The 18,381-nt window shown below is 41.4% G+C and overlaps 2 protein-coding genes across 8 annotated transcripts; one reads left to right on the forward strand and one right to left on the reverse strand.

The window, feature by feature from the left end:
- Positions 1–1,392: 1,392 nt before the first annotated feature.
- LOC106570012 (fMet-Leu-Phe receptor) lies at positions 1,393–12,907 on the reverse strand. 2 transcript variants are annotated; one of them, XM_045694643.1, is made up of 2 exons: positions 12,658–12,907; positions 1,393–2,710 (listed from the first exon to the last, which is right to left on the reverse strand). In XM_045694643.1, the coding sequence occupies exons 1-2, from the start codon at positions 12,672–12,674 to the stop codon at positions 1,636–1,638; spliced, it is 1,092 nt and encodes a 363-aa protein (XP_045550599.1). In that variant the 5' UTR covers positions 12,675–12,907; the 3' UTR covers positions 1,393–1,635. The 2 variants fall into 2 exon arrangements, with proteins under 2 accessions (XP_045550599.1, XP_013997345.1); XM_014141870.2 differs by lacking the exon at positions 12,658–12,907 and adding an exon at positions 4,909–5,215.
- LOC106570011 (sialoadhesin) lies at positions 8,596–17,587 on the forward strand. Of its 6 annotated transcripts, none has more exons than XM_014141868.2 (9): positions 8,597–8,795; positions 11,950–12,032; positions 12,779–13,147; positions 13,799–14,110; positions 14,541–14,807; positions 15,018–15,114; positions 15,237–15,255; positions 15,605–15,688; positions 17,124–17,587. In XM_014141868.2, the coding sequence occupies exons 2-9, from the start codon at positions 11,963–11,965 to the stop codon at positions 17,184–17,186; spliced, it is 1,281 nt and encodes a 426-aa protein (XP_013997343.1). In that variant the 5' UTR covers positions 8,597–8,795; positions 11,950–11,962; the 3' UTR covers positions 17,187–17,587. The 6 variants fall into 6 exon arrangements, with proteins under 6 accessions (XP_045550596.1, XP_013997343.1, XP_045550597.1 ...); XM_014141867.2 differs by having other exon boundaries at positions 8,598–8,795; positions 15,602–15,688; XM_014141869.2 differs by having other exon boundaries at positions 8,615–8,795; positions 11,970–12,032; positions 15,602–15,688.
- Positions 17,588–18,381: the final 794 nt, after the last annotated feature.

Below are 18,381 nucleotides of genomic sequence, written 5' to 3' on the forward strand. Positions count from 1 at the left end.
CATATAACATTGTATTGGTTGCTAGAATTTTGTATAATAATATACATTGAAAATATCCTCCCTACTCTTTTGCGACCTATATGGCACAGCTGTCCATTTTTTGGTCCTTAAATGAAACTGGTAACCATTTTATTTATCACAATTTTCTTTAACCAATTTTGGTCTTTAATGCAGAGCTAACAGACAAGCTCCTTACCTTCTCCCCTTTCCACTTGCGTCCTCCATTTTCATGGTAATGATGCAATCAGTTGGTTGCAATTTTGGATTAAGCAAAAGATATATATATTTTTTTGTTAACTGGATGTGTGACATAACTCCACCAGTCCTATTTATGAGATAATTTGCAAAGATTATACAGTTATTTGTACATTTTTCCCCAAAATAATGTTTTTTTTATCAATTAGTATATTTGATTTTAACCATAATATTTGTTCAAATATTTGTTCTGTCTTTTCTGGTGAATCAAACTGAACTGTTCTGTTTGTTCCCATCCATTCATGTCCCTTCTCCTCCATTGTCCTGAGGGAGATTGCTGTTTCTCTGCATCCTGGACCTTTGGGCCTTTCATGAACGACACAGAGGACATGATGTAGCTAGCTACACCGTTTCAGTCAAGAAAGGAAAACAATTCTGATTCTTATTTAGATAGACTTTAGATAGACTTTAGACGGACTATCTCTCTTACATACTTTTTATTTCAGCACAAGAGTTCTGAATAAGCAGAGAGATTGAGTTTCAGAAGAGATACATTGAATAACTAGTGTGACTTGAATTGTGTGAGTGTGGTGTTTGTCACTGCAAATTAATTAGCCATCCTGTCTCTGCAACCACAGAGCTTAAACTGAGCCACTGTGTTCACCACTGACACAGTTAGTCTGAAGGAGAGGCCAGTCAGACTACTGAGAGACCAGTCATACTACTGAGACATGATCGAGACAGTCTAACAGTGAGGAACAATGTGGTGACTAAAAGAGAAACAAGCGACCACCACACTTCCTCAAGTCCAGCTGTCCAGATTACATCCTCTGTTTCTGACTTCCCTCTCCCTTTCTTTCTATTTTCTCTCAAATCTTTCATTTCCCCCTTTCGAATCATCAATGAGAGTGAATGAGGTGTCACTGATATGTAAAATTCACCAATGGCACATAAGGATGCTGTCCTGTGGAAGACAATGATTCTAAATGGAAATGCTAAAATGGAAATAAAAGCTTTTCCCCTGTTGAAACCTGAAGTTGACTTTCAGTAGAAATAACATGACTGAAGTCATCTATGACTTCCCCCAAAAGTTGTGTCACTTCCCCGTTATGTTATTTTCTATTTTCTAGGCACAGTTCCACTTTCTTTCTGTGATTTTCATCACATACATCAAAACATTAGCACTTAACACTTTGAAACTGTGAGAATTATTTATTGAGTCATTTACATAAATTCACAGTCTCTATGTATCCCCTGTGGTCTAGCTTCCGCCTCTCTTAGCTAGCTACAACAAGGTCAGTGGAATGTGAACGGCTTGAACAACTGATCAAAAATATATATATATATTTTTGTCTACACAATCTATTCAGCTATTCAGTGTTAACTAGCCTGTAAATTAATAAGGACTGAAACCCCTCCTCATACCAAATGTGACTTCCCTCAGACGTTGGCCACATTCACTCGAGACTGACCGGTCACCATTACAGGTTGTGACGCAGGGCCAGAACTATCATCCACTGTGCGCTCGTTGGAATGCGTGGACCGACCATCCCTGTCATCGGCTAGTGCTCTCTGGTACACCCCCGCTAAGCTCTGCCTGAACCTTGAACCTCTCATGTCCAACCCCATACAGAAGTACAGCAGCGGGTTCACACAACTGTTGAAGTAAGCAAAGCCTTTGGCCACTGTCAGCCCCACCTTCACCATGGTACTCTTGCTGTACATCATTTTGGCCAGTAGAAGGCAGTGGTAGGGTGCCCAGCACAGGAAGAAGGCACAGACCAGCGATGCCAGGATACGAAGGGGACGCGACTTGCCCGACAGGCGGGTGCGTCGGATGCCCAGCCCTGCCAGGACGTAGCAGCAGAGGATGATGAGAAAAGGAAGCAGGAAACCGCATAGGAAGCGGATGGAGTAGAGCGCTAGCTTAGCGCTGTTGTCGCCTTCCATTGGCTCCTTGACCTCCAGCGAGCACTTGCTCAGGTTGTTCTTGCCCAGGTAGACCTGGCGGTAGGCAAAGTAGGGGGCGCTCAAAATGGCCGCCACCGCCCACACGCCGGTGCTCATCAGGCGGGCAGCGCAGAGTGTCCGGCGGCGTTTGGTAAAGACGGGGTGCCAGACGCACAGTGCCCGGTCCATGCTGATGACGGCGAGCAGGAACACGCTGCAGAACATGTTGGTGTACTTGAAGAAGCCGTTGAACTTGCACAGGAAGATGCCGAACGGCCAGTAGTCGAAGAAGAGCTTCTTGGTCAGCGAGAGCACACGGCTCAGGCAGAAGATGAGGTCGGCCACGGCCAGGTTGACCAGCCACACGTTGGTGACGGTGGGCTTGAGCTTGAAGCCCGCCACCCAGATGACCACAGAGTTGCCCGTGGTGCCCAGGACAATGGTCAGCGTGTAGAGGACAATGATGAAGTTGTCCATGATGGCGTCAATGTCCACCACCGTGGCTTTGTCATCTCGGCCGGCTGAGACAAGGAGGACGAATGGAAGCGTGGCGTTGGATGTCATTCTGTAAAAAAGGGCGAGAAGGGTGTGAATATACAGAATGACTTCCTTATACATTATCACTTAATGGCTTTCCTCTAGATGAGTCATAAAGTGTAACACTTTTTCCTCTAATGATTTTGAACTTTGTCCAGCAAGTAGCCAGTCAGTTGTTATTATCAGGAAGAGGACTCATAGTCACAAATGGACAGAACTCTATAAATTCTTGACTTTAAGATTAAAATATCTTCAGCTTTTTAGGAAGTATTCTGAATCTTCAGATGGGACCTTGTGTGCCGGGCATGATGTGATCTGTCCATGACAGTCTGAGTCATTCTGTGTCTGTGTCTGGGAATGTGTGTGTGTATTTGTGTGAGTATGTGGCGGAGGTCTGGTACTGTGAACTACCCACAGTTGTACCTTTTTGTTCAGTTTTTTCCAACGTGCACACCAGTGGAGGCTGCTGAGGGGAGGACGGCTCATAATAATGGAATGGAATGGTATAAAACGTGTTTGATGTATTTGATACCATTCCACTAACTCCGCTCCAGCCATTACCACGAGCCCGTCCTCCCAAACTGTGGTGCACGTCCACATACTATGCTATTTATCGGATACTGACATATTGTCAGCATTCCACCTAAAACATATCAGGAACTTGTAAGAACATGATTGCCATCCTGTTCCTCTTTGCGTACAGTATCTCCATTTCCTTTCCAGAGGCATACATAGACAGGAACCATATCATGGTTTTGTCTTATGACTGATGTGACCAGTCTCTTGCCCAGGTACCCTCTCATTACGAGTCAGACCAGAGATACCTGGGTCATAGCCGCGGGAAGTAGGGTGCTGGGGGTGTTACAGCACACTCTGGTGGTGAGATGATAATCCGCAGTCAGCACCCGCTAGTCAAAACATCTTGCGGCTATGGCCTGGGGTAGTATATCAGGGCACAGTATCCTGTGCCATATACCCATTCCCATCAATGAGCCAACAGTAAACAAACATATTCCTGTTGTCTGGCAACCAATAAGCTTCCAGTCCATATAACTGATGGGGTTTACTTAGGAGCAAGATTATTAGGAACACGTTATTATGACCTGAGCCAAGAACTCACTCCACCTCTTGGATGGTTTTGTGGTTGTGCTTTTTTATAAGCAGAGGCTTCTTTGATATGACGCCAATACGATTTGGATTCCCCTAAATACTTTCATTGCCATGAAGCTGGCTCCCGGCACAAGCTCAAAGTCAATATTGACAGACTACATTCATTGGTTGTTCTTTATCAGTTTGAGGATGTATTCCATTCATGGAAATACACCTTACAAAGTAAAATCCGATCATTTATCCAAAGCACTGTCACTGACAGACGTGAGATACTATTTCTGTTCGAATGTCTTTCTTGTCAAGATAAAGAACTATGTCTTATTGTTAGATTGACTGACATACTGTATGTATTGGTGACTTCATGATCAATGGGACTAGCACAGTGGACTGATTGATCTGGACTACAGTGTATACATTTTGAGCATTTAGTCATTTTACTACACCTCCTATTTTATGGCACTGTTTGTGTTACTACTACAATATTTCTGCTTGCCTACATGATTAAATGCCGTTTGCCCCTGCTCGTAAACACCGAAGAGACTTTGTTTTCAATGAAGTTTCAATAAATGCTGCAAAACAAACCTACCATATCTAGCCTAGACTTTACTCAATTACAGGGTGTAATTTGCTGGGTCCGCCCCCCTCCACCTCAATGTCATATTTTAATCTACAGTAGTAATGTATATCAGTGGCTAATCATTATTCATCTTGTTGGCAACTCAATTTGAGCTGACGTGGTGATATGGCAATGGAAACCAATGGACACAGATAAAGGGTAACATCTTCTTTGGATAGTCCCTGACAGATGATCTGTATATATTCAGCTAACTATAGACAGAATCTCATCATTTGTCCAGAATAGGCTATAGCATGCTGCTACTGTATGTGTACAGCTTGAGTATAGTATAGCTAGTCAGAAGACAGAGTTTCTGCATGTCAAAAGAGTTTACGTTGTCTCTAACTAACTAAATCAAACCAGTTGTCTGTTGATAGAACATCTACAGAATATTCTCTCCTGTACTTGAAACTATCCAAATGAAGTGATTTAAGAAACGAAATGAAAAGTAAAGCCGAAAAATGCAGTGTACGGTTGTTATTCATACCGATAATGCTTACCTATGAGTTGCGATGCTCCAGTAGTAGCTGACCAGTACTTCAGCTTCAATGGTTGAACAGAGTGTGGAGGTGCATAGTTCTATGCTGTGTGTCTGTGCAGATAGTTGTGTCTCTGTGTCCCTACAATCCGCACTGTCTTCTCTGTCCTCTCTGTGTGCATCAGCGTGTCTGTGCGAGCGAGTCTAAAGGATGTGGGCTCAAACCCCAAGTCACAGTGCCACTTGGGTGGCCACAGAAAAGACATGAGTTCTATGAACTTCCTCTCTCTATCTCTCTCTCTCTCTCTCCCTCTCTCTCTCCCCTCTCTCTCTCCCCTCTCTCTATCTTTCTCTTTCCCTCTAGAAGAGGCAGGAGTTGGAAGGGGGTGGGGACTACTGGCCATGCCTTACTCGGTCATTAGATGCTCTTCCCTTTTCAACTGGAGTCCACTTCCTGCCCGTATTCTCTATGTTCAGCCAAAAGAAACACACAGAATGAGGTGAATGCCCCCAAAATCTACAGTAATGTTCTCACATATAAAACAGTGCCTTCAGAAAGCATTGATACCCCTTGACTTATCCCACATTCTGTTGTGTTACAGCCTGAATTCAAAATGGATTAAATAGATTTTTTTTGCGCTCATCCATCTACATACAATACCCCATAATGAGAAAGTGAAAACATGTTTTTAGAGATTTTAGCAAATTTATTGAAAATGAAATACAGAAATATCTAATTTGCATAAGTATTCACATCCCTGAGTGAATATATGTTAGAATCACCCTTTGCAGCGGTTACAGCTGTGAGTCTTGGGTAAGTCTCTAAGAGCTTTGCTGGATTGTACAGTCGTGGCCAAAAGTTTTGAGAATGACACAAATATTAATTTCCACAAAGTTTGCTGCTTCAATGTCTTTAGATATTTTTGTCAGATGTTACTATGGAATACTGACGTATAATTACAAGCGTTTCATAAGTGTCAAAGGCTTTTACTAAAAATTACATGAAGTTGATGCAAAGAGTCAATATTTACAGTGTTGACCCTTCTTTTTCAAGACCTCTGCAATCCGCCCTGGCATGCTGTCAATTAACTTCTGGGCCACATCCTGACTGATGGCAGACCGTTCTTGCATAATCAATGCTTGGAGTTTGTCAGAATTTGTGGGGTTTTGTTTGTCCACCCGCCTCTTGAGGATTGACCACAAGTTCTCAATGGGATTAAGGTCTGGGAAGTTTCCTGGCCATGGACCCAAAATATCAATGTTTTATTCCCCGAGCCACTTAGTTATCACTTTTGCCTTATGGCAAGGTGCTCCATCATGCTGGAAAAGGCATTGTTTGTCACCAAACTATTCCTGGATTGTTGGGAGAAGTTGCTCTCGGAGGATGTGTTGGTACCATTCTATATTCAAGGCTACGTGTTCTTAGGCAAAATTATGAGTGAGCCCACTCCCTTGGCTGAGAAGCAACCCCACACATGAATGGTCTCAGGATGCTTTACTGTTGGCATGACACAGGACTGATGGTAGTGCTCACCTTGTCTTCTCCGGACAAGCCTTTTTCCAGATGCCCCAAACAATTGGAAAGGGGATTCATCAGAGAAAACGACTTTACCCCAGTCCTCAGCAGTCCAATCCCTGTACCTTTTGCAGAATCTCAGTCTGTCCCTGATGTTTTTCCTGGAGAGAAGTGGCTTCTTGGCTGCCGTTCTTGACACCAGGCCATCCTCCAAAAGTCTTCACCTTACTGTAAGTGCAGATGCACTCACACCTGCCTGCTGCCATTCCTGAGCAAGCTCTATACTGGTGGTGCCCCGATCCTGCAGCTGAATCAACTTTAGGAGACGGTCCTGGCGCTTGCTGGACTTTCTTGGGCGCCCTGAAGCCTTCTTCACAACAATTGAACCGCTCTCCTTGAAGTTCTTGATGATCCGATAAATGGTTGATTTAGGTGGAATCTTACTGGCAGCAATATCCTTGCCTGTGAAGCCCTTTTTTTGCAAAGCAATGATGACGGCACGTGTTTCCTTGCAGGTAGCCATGGTTGACAGAGGAAGAACAATGATTCCAAGCACCACCCTCCTTTTGAAGCTTCCAGTCTGTTATTCGAACTCAATCAGCATGATAGGGTGATCTCCAGCCTTGTCCTCGTCAACACTCACATCTGTGTTAATGAGAGAATCACTGACATGATGTCAGCTGGTCCTTTTGTGGCAGGGCTGAAATGCAGTGGAAATGTTTTTGGGGGATTCAGTTCATTTGCATGGCAAAGAGGGATTTTGCAATTCATTGCAATTCATCTGATCACTCTTCATAACATTCTGGAGTATATGCAAATTGCCATCATACAAACTGAGGCAGCAGACTTTGTGAAAATCAATATTTGTGTCATTCTCAAAACTTTTGGCCACGACTGTACAATTGTCTGAAATGTCCCTCAGTCGATCAGACTTTTGGAGGATGGCCTGGTGTCAAGAACGGCAGCAAAGAAGCACCTTGCCATAAGGCAAAAGTGATAACTAAGTGGCTCGGGGAACAAAATATCGATATTTTGGGTCCATGGCCAGGAAACTCCCCAGACCTTAATCCCATTGAGAACCTGTGGTCAATCCTCAAGAGGTGGGTGGACAAACAAAACCCCACAAATTCTGACAAACTCCAAGCATTGATTATGCAAGAACGGTCTGCCATCAGTCAGGATGTGGCCCAGAAGTTAATTGTCAGCATGCCAAGGCGGATTGCAGAGGTCTTGAAAAAGAAGGGTCAACACTGCAAATATTGACTCTTTGCATCGACTTCATGTAATTGTCAATAAAAGCCTTTGACACTTATGAAATGCTTGTAATTATACTTCAGTATTCCATAGTAACATCTGACAAAAATATCTAAAGACACTGAAGCAGCTAACTTTGTGGAAATTAATATTTGTGTCATTCTCAAAACTTTTGGCCACGACTGTATGTTTGAGGTACAGAGATGATTAAACAAGTTAAACACTATTATTGCACACGGAGTCCATGCAACTTACTATGTGACATTTTTACTCCTGTACTTATTTAGGCTTGCCATAACAAAGGTGCTGAATACTTATTGACTCGACATTTCAGCTTTTCTTTGTTAATTAATTTGTAGCTCCACTTTGACATTGTGTGCAGTATTGTGTGCAGGCCAGAGACACAAAATCTCAATTGAATACATTTTAAATTCAGGCTGTAACACAACAAAATATGCAAAAAGTAGTATTACTTGACATGTTGTTGACATAATGAGATTGGGATGCCACCACGAATAAGCCTTTATCTTGACTAACTACACCATAATAAAGTGATGACCTTATGACGAATTGACTGACGCATCTAAACTCATCATTCAATCACAGTTTTTTATTTGATTACGAAATGAACGACGTCAATCTTTTAGCTTCATTGCAGATTTGATATGGTATTTGAGAACATAGAGTTTGAGTATATAACTTTCCAAAACTACCAACATATGTCTTACTGATGCATGTTCCGCACGATTGTATACAGAGCTTTATAAAAGCTATCTGCGGAATGCCTCTGGCCCCTGATAGTTTTGGGTAACTCCTACATGGGGATGCTGCAATCTGGTGGCAGACTGTGACAAGTCATCACATTGTCCCTTTTTACAATAAAGAAGTCAGATATATCCTGCCACAGAACGTTGCAGCCAATTATAAATGTTCTATCGACTGCAGAAAACATCCTCTTTATTCTGACGTTTGTTCTTGGTTAAGAATTGAGCAAGCAGGGTTTGGTGTGATGAGAACAACTTCCTTTATTTCCCAATGCATATTAAAGAAAAGACAGCTTCTTGCTTGATTAAACACCCAGTGCCATTTTGGAGATATCGGTGATCTCAATATCCATAATCTCTTTCACTCAGTTACAGGTAAGGCCTTTTCATTATTTCATCTAAAAGACACATTTAGAGTATCTCCGAAGCATGACACAATAAAAACAATTCCACAAAATCTCATTCAAATATATTGAATCACAATACTAAAAAGACTTGAATCGTAGAGAAAGTAGAAATTGTATTGACGTGGCAATGTGTTACCTCTTTAAATTTAAAATTGAGTTTTGGAAAGATGGTACTGATAAACAATTCAATTGTAGCAAAACTGTAATTGTATGTCAGTTAAACAGTAGCTAAGGTGTTCATAGGTAATTGCTACTTAGAATCAAATGCTAAACATTCCAGTATTTTCACCTATTTGTACATACACTGAACAAAAATATAAACGCAACATGTAAAGTGATGGTCCAATGTTTCATGAGCTGAAATAAAAGATCCCAGAAATGTTACATATGTACAAGTAGCTTATTTCTCTCAAATGTTGTGCCAAAATGTTATTTTCATTATTGTTAGTGAGCATTGATAATCCATCCACCTGACAGGTGTGGCATATCAAGAAGCTGATTAACAGCATAATCATTACACAGGTGCACCTTGTGCTGTGGACAATAAAAGGCTACTCTAAAATGTGCAGTTTTGTCACACAACACAATGCCACAGATGTCTCAAGTTTGAGGGAGCGTGAAATTGGCATGCTGACTGCCGGCATGTCCACCAGAGCTGTTGCCAGAGAAATTAAGGTTAATTTCTCTACCATAAGCCACCTCCAACATTGTTTTAGATCATTTGGGAGTACATCCAACCGGCCTCACACCGCACACCACGTGTATGGCATCTTGTGGGTGAGCAGTTTGCTGATGTCACCGTTGTGACCAGTGTGCCCCATGGTGGGGCGGTGGGGTTATGGTATGGGAAGGCATAAGCTACGGACAACGAGCACAATTGCATTTTATCAATGTCAATTTGAATGCACAGAGATACCGTGACGAGATCCTGAGGCCGATTGTCGTGCCATTCCTCCGCCGCCTTCACCTCATGTTTCAGCATGATAATGTACACGATTCCTGGAAGTTGAAAATGTCCCAGTGCTTCCATGGCCTGCATACTCACCAGACATGTCACCCATTGAGCATGTTTGGGATGCTCTGGATCGACGTGTACAACAGTGTGTTTCAGTTCCCGCCAATATCCAGCAACTTCGCACAGCCATTGAAGAGGAGTGGGACAACATTCCACAGGCCACAATCAATAGCCTGATCAACTTTATGCGAAAGAGATGTGTCACGCTGCATGAGGCAAGTGGTGGTCACATCAGATACTGACTGGTATTTTCTGATTCATGCTCCTACCTTTTTTTTAAGGAATCTGTGATCAAAAGATGCATACAGTGGATATAAAAAGTCTACACACCCCTGTTAAAATGCCAGGTTTTTGTGATGTAAAAGAATGAGACAAAGATAAATCATGTCAGAACTTTTTCTACTGTTAATGTGACCTATAATGTGAACAATTCAATTGAAAAACAAACTGAAATCTTCGAGGGGGAAAAAGGAAAAATAAAAACCTTACAATAACCTGGTTGCATAAGTGTGCACACCCTCTTATAACTGGGGATGTGGCTGTGTTCAGAATTAACCAATCACATTCAAACTCATGTTAAATAGAAGTCATTACACACCTGCCATCATTTAAAGTGACTCGGATTAATCACAAATAAAGTTCAGCTGTTCTAGTAGGATTTTCCTGACATTTTCTTAGTTGCATCTCAGAGCAAAAGCCATGGTCCGCAGAGAGCTTCCAAAGCATCAGAGGGATCTCATTGTTGAAAGATATCAGTCAGGAGAAGGGTACAAAATAATTTCCAAAGCATTACATATACCATGGAACACAGTGAAGACAGTCATCATCAAGTGGAGAAAATATGGCACCACAGAGACATTACCAAGAACTGGACGTCCCTCCAAAATGTATGAAAAGACGAGGAGAAAACTGGTCAGGGAGGCTTCCAAGAGGCCTACAGCAACATTAAAGGAACTGCAGGAATTTCTGGCAAGTACTGGCTGTGTGCTACATGTGACAACAATCTCCCGTATTCTTCATATGAATGGGCTATGGGGTAGGGTGGCAAGACCTTTTCTTACAATGAAAAACATCCAAGCCCGGCTAAAGTTTGCAAAAACAAACATCAAGTCCCCCAAAAGCATGTGGGAAAATGTGTTATGGTCTGATGAAACCAAGGTTGAACTTTTTGGCCATAATTCCAAAAGGTATGTTTGGCATAAAAACAACACTGCACATCACCCAAAGAACACCATACCCACAGTGAAGCATGGTGGTGGCAGCATCATGCTTTGGGGCTGTTTTTCTTCAGCTGGAGCCTTAGTCAGGGTGGAAGGAATTATGAACAATTCCAAATACCAAGCAATTTTGGCACAAAACCTTCAGGCGTCCGTTAGATAGCTGAAGAGGAAGTTCACCTTTCAGCACAACAACGACCCAAAGCACACATCCAAATCCACGAAAGCATGGCTTCACCAGAAGAAGATTAATGTTTTGGAATGGCCCAGACCTGAATCCAATTGAACATCTCTGGGGTGATCTGAAGAGGTCTGTGCACAGGAGATGTCCTCGCAATCTGACAGATTTGGAGCGCTTTTGCAAAGAAGAGTGGGCAAATATTGCCACATCAAGATGTGCCATGCTAATAGACTCTTACCCAAAAAGACTGAGTGCTGTAATAAAATCAAAAGGTGCTTCAACAAAGTATTAGTTTAAGGGTGTGCACACTTATGCAACCAGGTTATTGTGATTTCTTTATTTTTTTATTTTTCCCCCTCAAAGATTTCAGTTTGTTTTTCAATTGAATTGTTCATGTTATAGGTCACATTAAAGTTGGAAAAAGTTATGACATGATTTATCTTTGTCTCATTATTTTACATCACAAAAACCTGGCATTTTAACAGGGGTGTGTAGACTTTTTAAATCCACTGTATCTGTATTCCCAGTCATGTGAAATCCATAGATTAGGGCCTCATTTATTTATTTCAATTAACTGATTTCCTTATATGAACTGTAACTCAGTGAAAATCTTTGAAATTGTTGCATGTTGCGTTTATATTTTTGTTCAGTACAGATTATCCATAGCTGTCTAATTCTGATCTACTTTTTCTATCTCTGTTTATTTGAGGTGTATTCTTACTATGGAAGGAATCTCAACAACATCACAGATGTTTCTGGGGTTTATTGCTTTCATCACTTTTCTGTTGAAAGGTCAGTTTCTTCCTGATTGTGCATACTGTACTTCCCTCTTAACTTGTACACACTTTGACTTAATGACAATGATATCATCTCTGCAATATGTGCTTGGGTGTTTCGACAAATGTGTGTGAGATTGATAAACCTTTGTCTGTGTGTGTGTGTGTGCAGACAAATGTGTTTTTCTGTTCAGCCTGGCCTCAAAGAGTAAATGTGAATAGGTGACACTGAAATGAGTATGATATGTCACGTTTGGTATGGTTACGTAAGACAGAAGGTTACTTTAGCCAAAAACGAAAGGAGGGAGGTTGGTTGGGGAGGATGGGTAGGCGTATAACACGAATGTCTAGTTTCGAACAATCACATCAAGGACAATTTTAGCGTTTGAGCTAATTAGCAACTTTTCAACTATGTACTACTTTTTTAGCTACTTTGCAATTGCTTAGCATGTTAGCTAACCCTTCCCCTAACCCTAACCATATCTCCTAACCATAACCTTAACCCCACCCTAGCCCACATAGCCACCTAGCTAACGTTTGCCACAACAAAGTGGAATTCGTAACATGTCATACGTATTGCAAATTCGTAACATACAGTATCATATAAAATGGATGATGGACATCCACAAATTAATACATACCTTCCGAAACGTAACATATCACACTAAATGGAGGGAGACAGATTAATATTTGCTATGTTACGAGTATCCCTGAGTCCAGGTTTTGCTGTTCAGTGTTTCTTGATGGTGCTGTGTTCTCCAGGTGCACTCTGCCAACAGTGGAGTCTGCGGACACCCCAAAGCATTGTGGCTGTTGGTGGATCCTGCCTACTGGTCCCATGTAGATTTGAGATCCCTGCTGCATATGATGCTGACTTGAAAAACTGCACACCCACTGGGCTTTGGTCTAAAAAAGTTTTTGGGGAAAATATAGTATTGAGCTCAGCCAATACGGATGACCAAAACATCATAAAGGGAGTGATGGAGGGAAATCTGTTGAGCAAGAACTGCACCACCCTTTTCAACAGTTTCCCTGCAGGATATGATGACACATATATCTTCAGGCTGGAATGTGCTGGAACAAATCGCCTCAAGTATATTTTCTACCCAGGAGTACATATCAGTCATACAGGTACACTGAATTTGACCTTACCTAAGATATTTATGATTTCCAATTAAAATAAATATTGAGGGCTAAACATTCTAACAAAAGGACTACATTGAATTCTTGTGAATACTAACAGCAAACACAGGTTTAAATACTTAACACCAGGGACCGGCTCTAGCCTTTTGGTTGCCCTAAGCAAGATTTGGTTGCAATTGTACATATTTTTCCATGACTTATGCCATGCTAATGACATCTGAGTGAGAGTGACTAACAAAATCAATGGGGGCCCCCTGGAGGTCAGGGCCCCTGAGCACCTGCATGCTCGGCTAAGATTCCAACATTTTTAGATAACTGGCGTGACTAATTTACCAATCTAAACTGAATTTATTTTTAAAAATAAATTCAACCTTGCACTTTGTGTATTCTACTATTCTAACTCTCAACAGAAAGTAATTTTTTGGGTCGGGTGCCCTAAGCGACCGCTTATATCGCTTATGCCTGGAGCCGGCACTGCTTAACATGAAAAACAGAGTGATGTTCTAAGCAGAGTTGGTTTAAACCTGGTTGCCCCATTAAGGTATGTCATTGGGCTTTACCCAGGCCTCTTTCTGTCTTGTTATTGATTCTCTCTCTCTCTCTCTCTCTCTCTCTCCCACTTACCTTTATTACCTCCAGACACCCCACCCAAACCCCAACTAACCCCTATTGGCAACATCCCAGAGGGGGAGCTGGTTAGACTGAGCTGCTCTGCCTCTGCCCCCTGCCCTACGTTCCCGCCCTCTCTGACCTGGACCTCTGGGCTGGGTGGCAGTGTTGAGAGCCAGCTACAGGAGGGTATAGATGGGCTCATGACCATGACCTCCACCCTTACCTTTACCGCCTCCCTCCGCCATCACGGGCTGATGGTCAAATGTTCTGCCCGCTATACACTGCAGCCAGGGGGCACCACCAAGACGACTCAGAGGAACCTGACCCTCAATGTTCTTTGTGAGAGACCACAACAACCATAATCATATGACCATACCGCAACCATGTAAACAGTAATGTAGCTATAGAATGAAACCAAGGAATCTCCTCATTCTGTTTGTGAACATGATTAGTTCATTGATAGATAATTGATACTGTTAAGTGCTAAACAATATCAAAGAGCACAGGGCATAAAAAAAACAGGTTAAACATGAATTAGCAGGTAATAAGCAGCCAGTTAGCTATTCATACCTATGCAGTGATTCTTCCTCATCTTTTTTTTCCTGTTCTCTCATTCACACCAATACACTCTATTTCTATCGTTCGCACGCTCGTTGACACTCGCATGATGAACGTTCCCCTGTGGAAACGGGCCTTTAATCTCACAGATCAAAATGAGCTCACATTCCTCACAGGAAGTTGATTTTACTGTGTGGATTCTGTCTTCCAGATGCACCTAAAAACACTGTAGCCCTGTCCAGCCCATCTGGGCCTGTGCCCGACGGGAGGGCAGTGACCCTGACCTGTCAGAGTGATGCCAACCCACCAGTGGAGCGCTACTCCTGGTACAAAGACATCAGTGGGCAGGTGACCTGGAAGGCCAATGGGCAGACACTAGTCCTCCTGGTCAGCAAGGCAGACAGCGGGCTGTACCTCTGTGAGGCCCACAATGAGAAGGGATCACAAAGGTCAAAGGCCATGCCTCTGGAGTTCGAAAGTAAATCATTTTGTTCACTTGATGACTAATACACAACACTTGACCTAATAGTGCACTATATGAAATAGGGTGCCATTTTATTTGTTGAAAAGTGCCATTGTTGAAAAGTGAACATTAAATCACTATTTTAAATGGTTAACTCTCAAGACAAATGGACAACAAATGAATAGTAAACTTTAAAAACCCATGTTCTATTCCCATTGTTTTTAGGTGGCCAATGTTCCGTGATGGTCCCCTACATCATCTGTGGAGTGATGGTGTTGCTCTATGTTCTAACCGTCACCGTGGATGTGTATAAATATAAAAGGTATCAATGTTTACATGTTCATGCCCATCCAGTTTAGGAATACATTTATAGAAAACATTTATAGAAGGACTGTTCCGATCCACTTTGTTCTAACCCAAGTTCCCCCTTTTTACTCCCCTAAGTCTGTCCAGAAGACTGAAAGTAAGAGGAAGATTTTCATTTTCATAATATTCTGTTTAATTAACTGAGCAATTTTAAGGCATTGGCAGTAGATGACGCAGTATGATACGATACAGAGACAAAGTGTTTCTACGTCAAAGATTCTATGTCAAAGATTCTACGTCAAAGCTTTAACAATTCTCTTAATGACTATTACACATCTTGAGTCTTTGACCAAATTCACTGTGGCTTTGTATAAAACGTACAACACTAATGCTCCTATTTTATATTACATTTGATATAGTATTGATACCTCTGAGACTGATAGTCTGTTGGATAAGATATAACTCCTCCGTTTAAATACAATTCTTTCTCCTCAATATTCCAGCAGCAGCTAGAGCTGTCAGAGAAAGGAGACAACACGTACACTAACCTAACGATTGCCAGCATCAGCTCTGACTATGACCAACTCCAGGTGATTATGATGAAAAATGTCTAATATAAACTCACAACAACATACAATGTTGTAGTTTGTAGGTATTTAAGCTAACTGTTTTATGTGTGAGCATTCATTTTGAATTAAGTAAAGTCAGTGGTGGAAAAAGTAACCAATTGTCATACTTAAGTGAAAGTAAAGATACCTTAATAATAGAAAATGACTCAAGTAAAAGTGAGTCACCCAGTAAAATACCACTTGAGTAAAAGTCTAAAAGTATTGGGTTTTAAATATACTTAAGTATCAAAAGTAGATGTAATTGCAAAAAATATACTTAAGTATCAAAAGTAAAAGTATAAATCATTTCAAATTACTTCTATTAGGCAAACCAAACACCACCATTTTCTTTTCTTTTTACAGATAGTCAAGGGCACACTCCAACACAATTTACAAATTGAGCATTTGTGTTTTGTGAGTCTGCCACATCAGAGGCAGTAGGGATGACCAGAGGCCTCATTTATAAAATGCTTACAATCAATTTTGATCTTAAGTGTGACTTACGCAGAAATGTATAAGTTGTTATTTATAAAACTTTACTTTGACGTGGAAATGAATATTATCTCTACGCAAAGTGTAGACTTGACGTAAGTGATTTTCCTGCTGGTTATGTAGGGCTATTCTTTTTTTCCCTTGTAGTTTAAGGTCAGACCATTTCTTTTTCATATCAGCCACAGTTCTGTCTTGCTGCCCCACCTTCTTCACTGCAGCGGCGACACACTCCCAAGCTACCTTTTTGGCCCCCTATTTAGTCCACCGAATAATACGTGTTACCTGTCTTCAATCTCCTCTACCATCACCATGATCTCGTCTTCCAAAAAGTTCGCTTTTTTCTTTTGGTCCATGGCTATTCCTGTCTAAACCCTCATTTGTGCTAGCATTCTATAAGGGGAAATCTCTGATTGTAAGGCACGTTCAGGTGAGGTCAATTTGAAGTTAATTTGAGATTTATAGATCACAGGCGTGTAAATTACAAGGCTACTTAGAACCTACGTAAGCAAGGTTTTTTATGCTCAGTATCTTTTATGAATCGAACGTAAGCACACCGTCGGAAATGATCTTATGACTAAGTTCAAGTATAAATCTAAGAACAATTTTATAAATGAGGCCCCTGGGATGTTCTCTTGATAAGTGGGTGAATTGGACCATTTTCCTGTCCTGTTAAGCATTCAAAATGTAACGAGTACTTTTGGGTGTCAAGGAAAATGTATGGAGTAAATAATACATTATTTTCTTTAGGAATGTAGTGAAGTAAAAGTAAAGTTGTAAAAAATGTAAATAGTAAAGAAAGTAAAGATGCCCCAAAAACTACTTAAGTAGTAATTGAAAGTATTTTTACTTAAGTACTTTACACCACTGAGAAAAGTCAAACATCATTAATGTGTATGTGTCTATTTGCAATGTCTTCCTTTGACAGACGTCCAGGGCTGCCCGAGGTGAAGCTCACCCTGGCAGAAGAAGTGAAAGAGCTGCTCCTTGAAACCACATGGCAAAACAAATCCAGATTTGACCTTTGCATTTTAACTTTGTTGTATGGAAAATGTTCATCTTGTTATTTTTCTTCAGATCATACTGTATATTTCTGTCACAAAATACATGATATTATATATTTTAACCTGATGCCTCGATTTTATATACCTGTCAGCAACAGATGTGGCTGAAAAAGACGAATCCACTAATTTGAAGGGTTGTCCACATACTTCTGACCATGTAGTGCAGTACTAAATTGTAGTTTAATGTTTTTGGCTTGTGGTTCAGCATCATCAGTGTATTTCTGTCTTTTTCTCTGTAGATTATGTCAAACAATGCAGGGGGTTGTGGTTTGTGTCAGTCAGGATTATAATGGGCATAATCAGTCGAATAAATCTCAATGCCATTCTACCGTGCCTTCCTTCTCTCCTGAAATTCCACACATTCCATTGCCTCCATCAATGAACAGGAAAGAAAGCAGAGGAGTGGGTGGGCGGTGGAGGGGAAATGACGAAGCGCGGCGTGATCTGACATCACTTTTTTGACACCTCCCCAGATAACAAATTTTGGTTCTGCGAAGGTTGTGGAATTGTTCCCTGAACATTGCACCAATGTTTCCTAAAGGTTCAAACAGATGGTTTTCTTAATGTTCTTTGAATGTTCTCTTTTGGTTGTATGAAGGTTCTGGGAACGTTCTCTAATGTTACAAAGTTAGGAACGTTCCCGGGAACATTCTCTGAAGGTTACAAAGTTGGGAACACACACACCCAGGATTACACAATTAAATATGAACAATTAATACACAATTATAATTTCAGTTATCAATTTGTTTTATGAAACGGGTTCGGAGAAATCTGCAATCTGATTGGCACACACACACACACCTTTACATCCTCAGACCGAGGCCCGAACTCGGCGGTCCTCACTGCAGGAATGTCATCAACACTCGTCAGGTTCAATCTCTGAGCTACTGGAACTCGTATGCCTCTTTTTCCACTTGACGCCAACCTTCCTCGACACACTGCTTCCCTCTACACTCAACTTCTTCTCAACAGTCATCACTGTACCTGCCACCATGTGTATATAATTGATCCTCACTCTCGTCACTCTCAATTTCCTCAAGTTTTTCCAAAAGTTCAGCAAAATCCCTCATTCCATATTCCCTCATAACCATTTCCGCGGTTCTCCTTTTTTTCCCTTGTCCA

The sequence above is a fragment of the Salmo salar genome, chromosome ssa14 (assembly GCF_905237065.1).
Source record: "Salmo salar chromosome ssa14, Ssal_v3.1, whole genome shotgun sequence".
In the NCBI taxonomy this organism is placed as follows: Eukaryota; Metazoa; Chordata; class Actinopteri; order Salmoniformes; family Salmonidae; genus Salmo; species Salmo salar.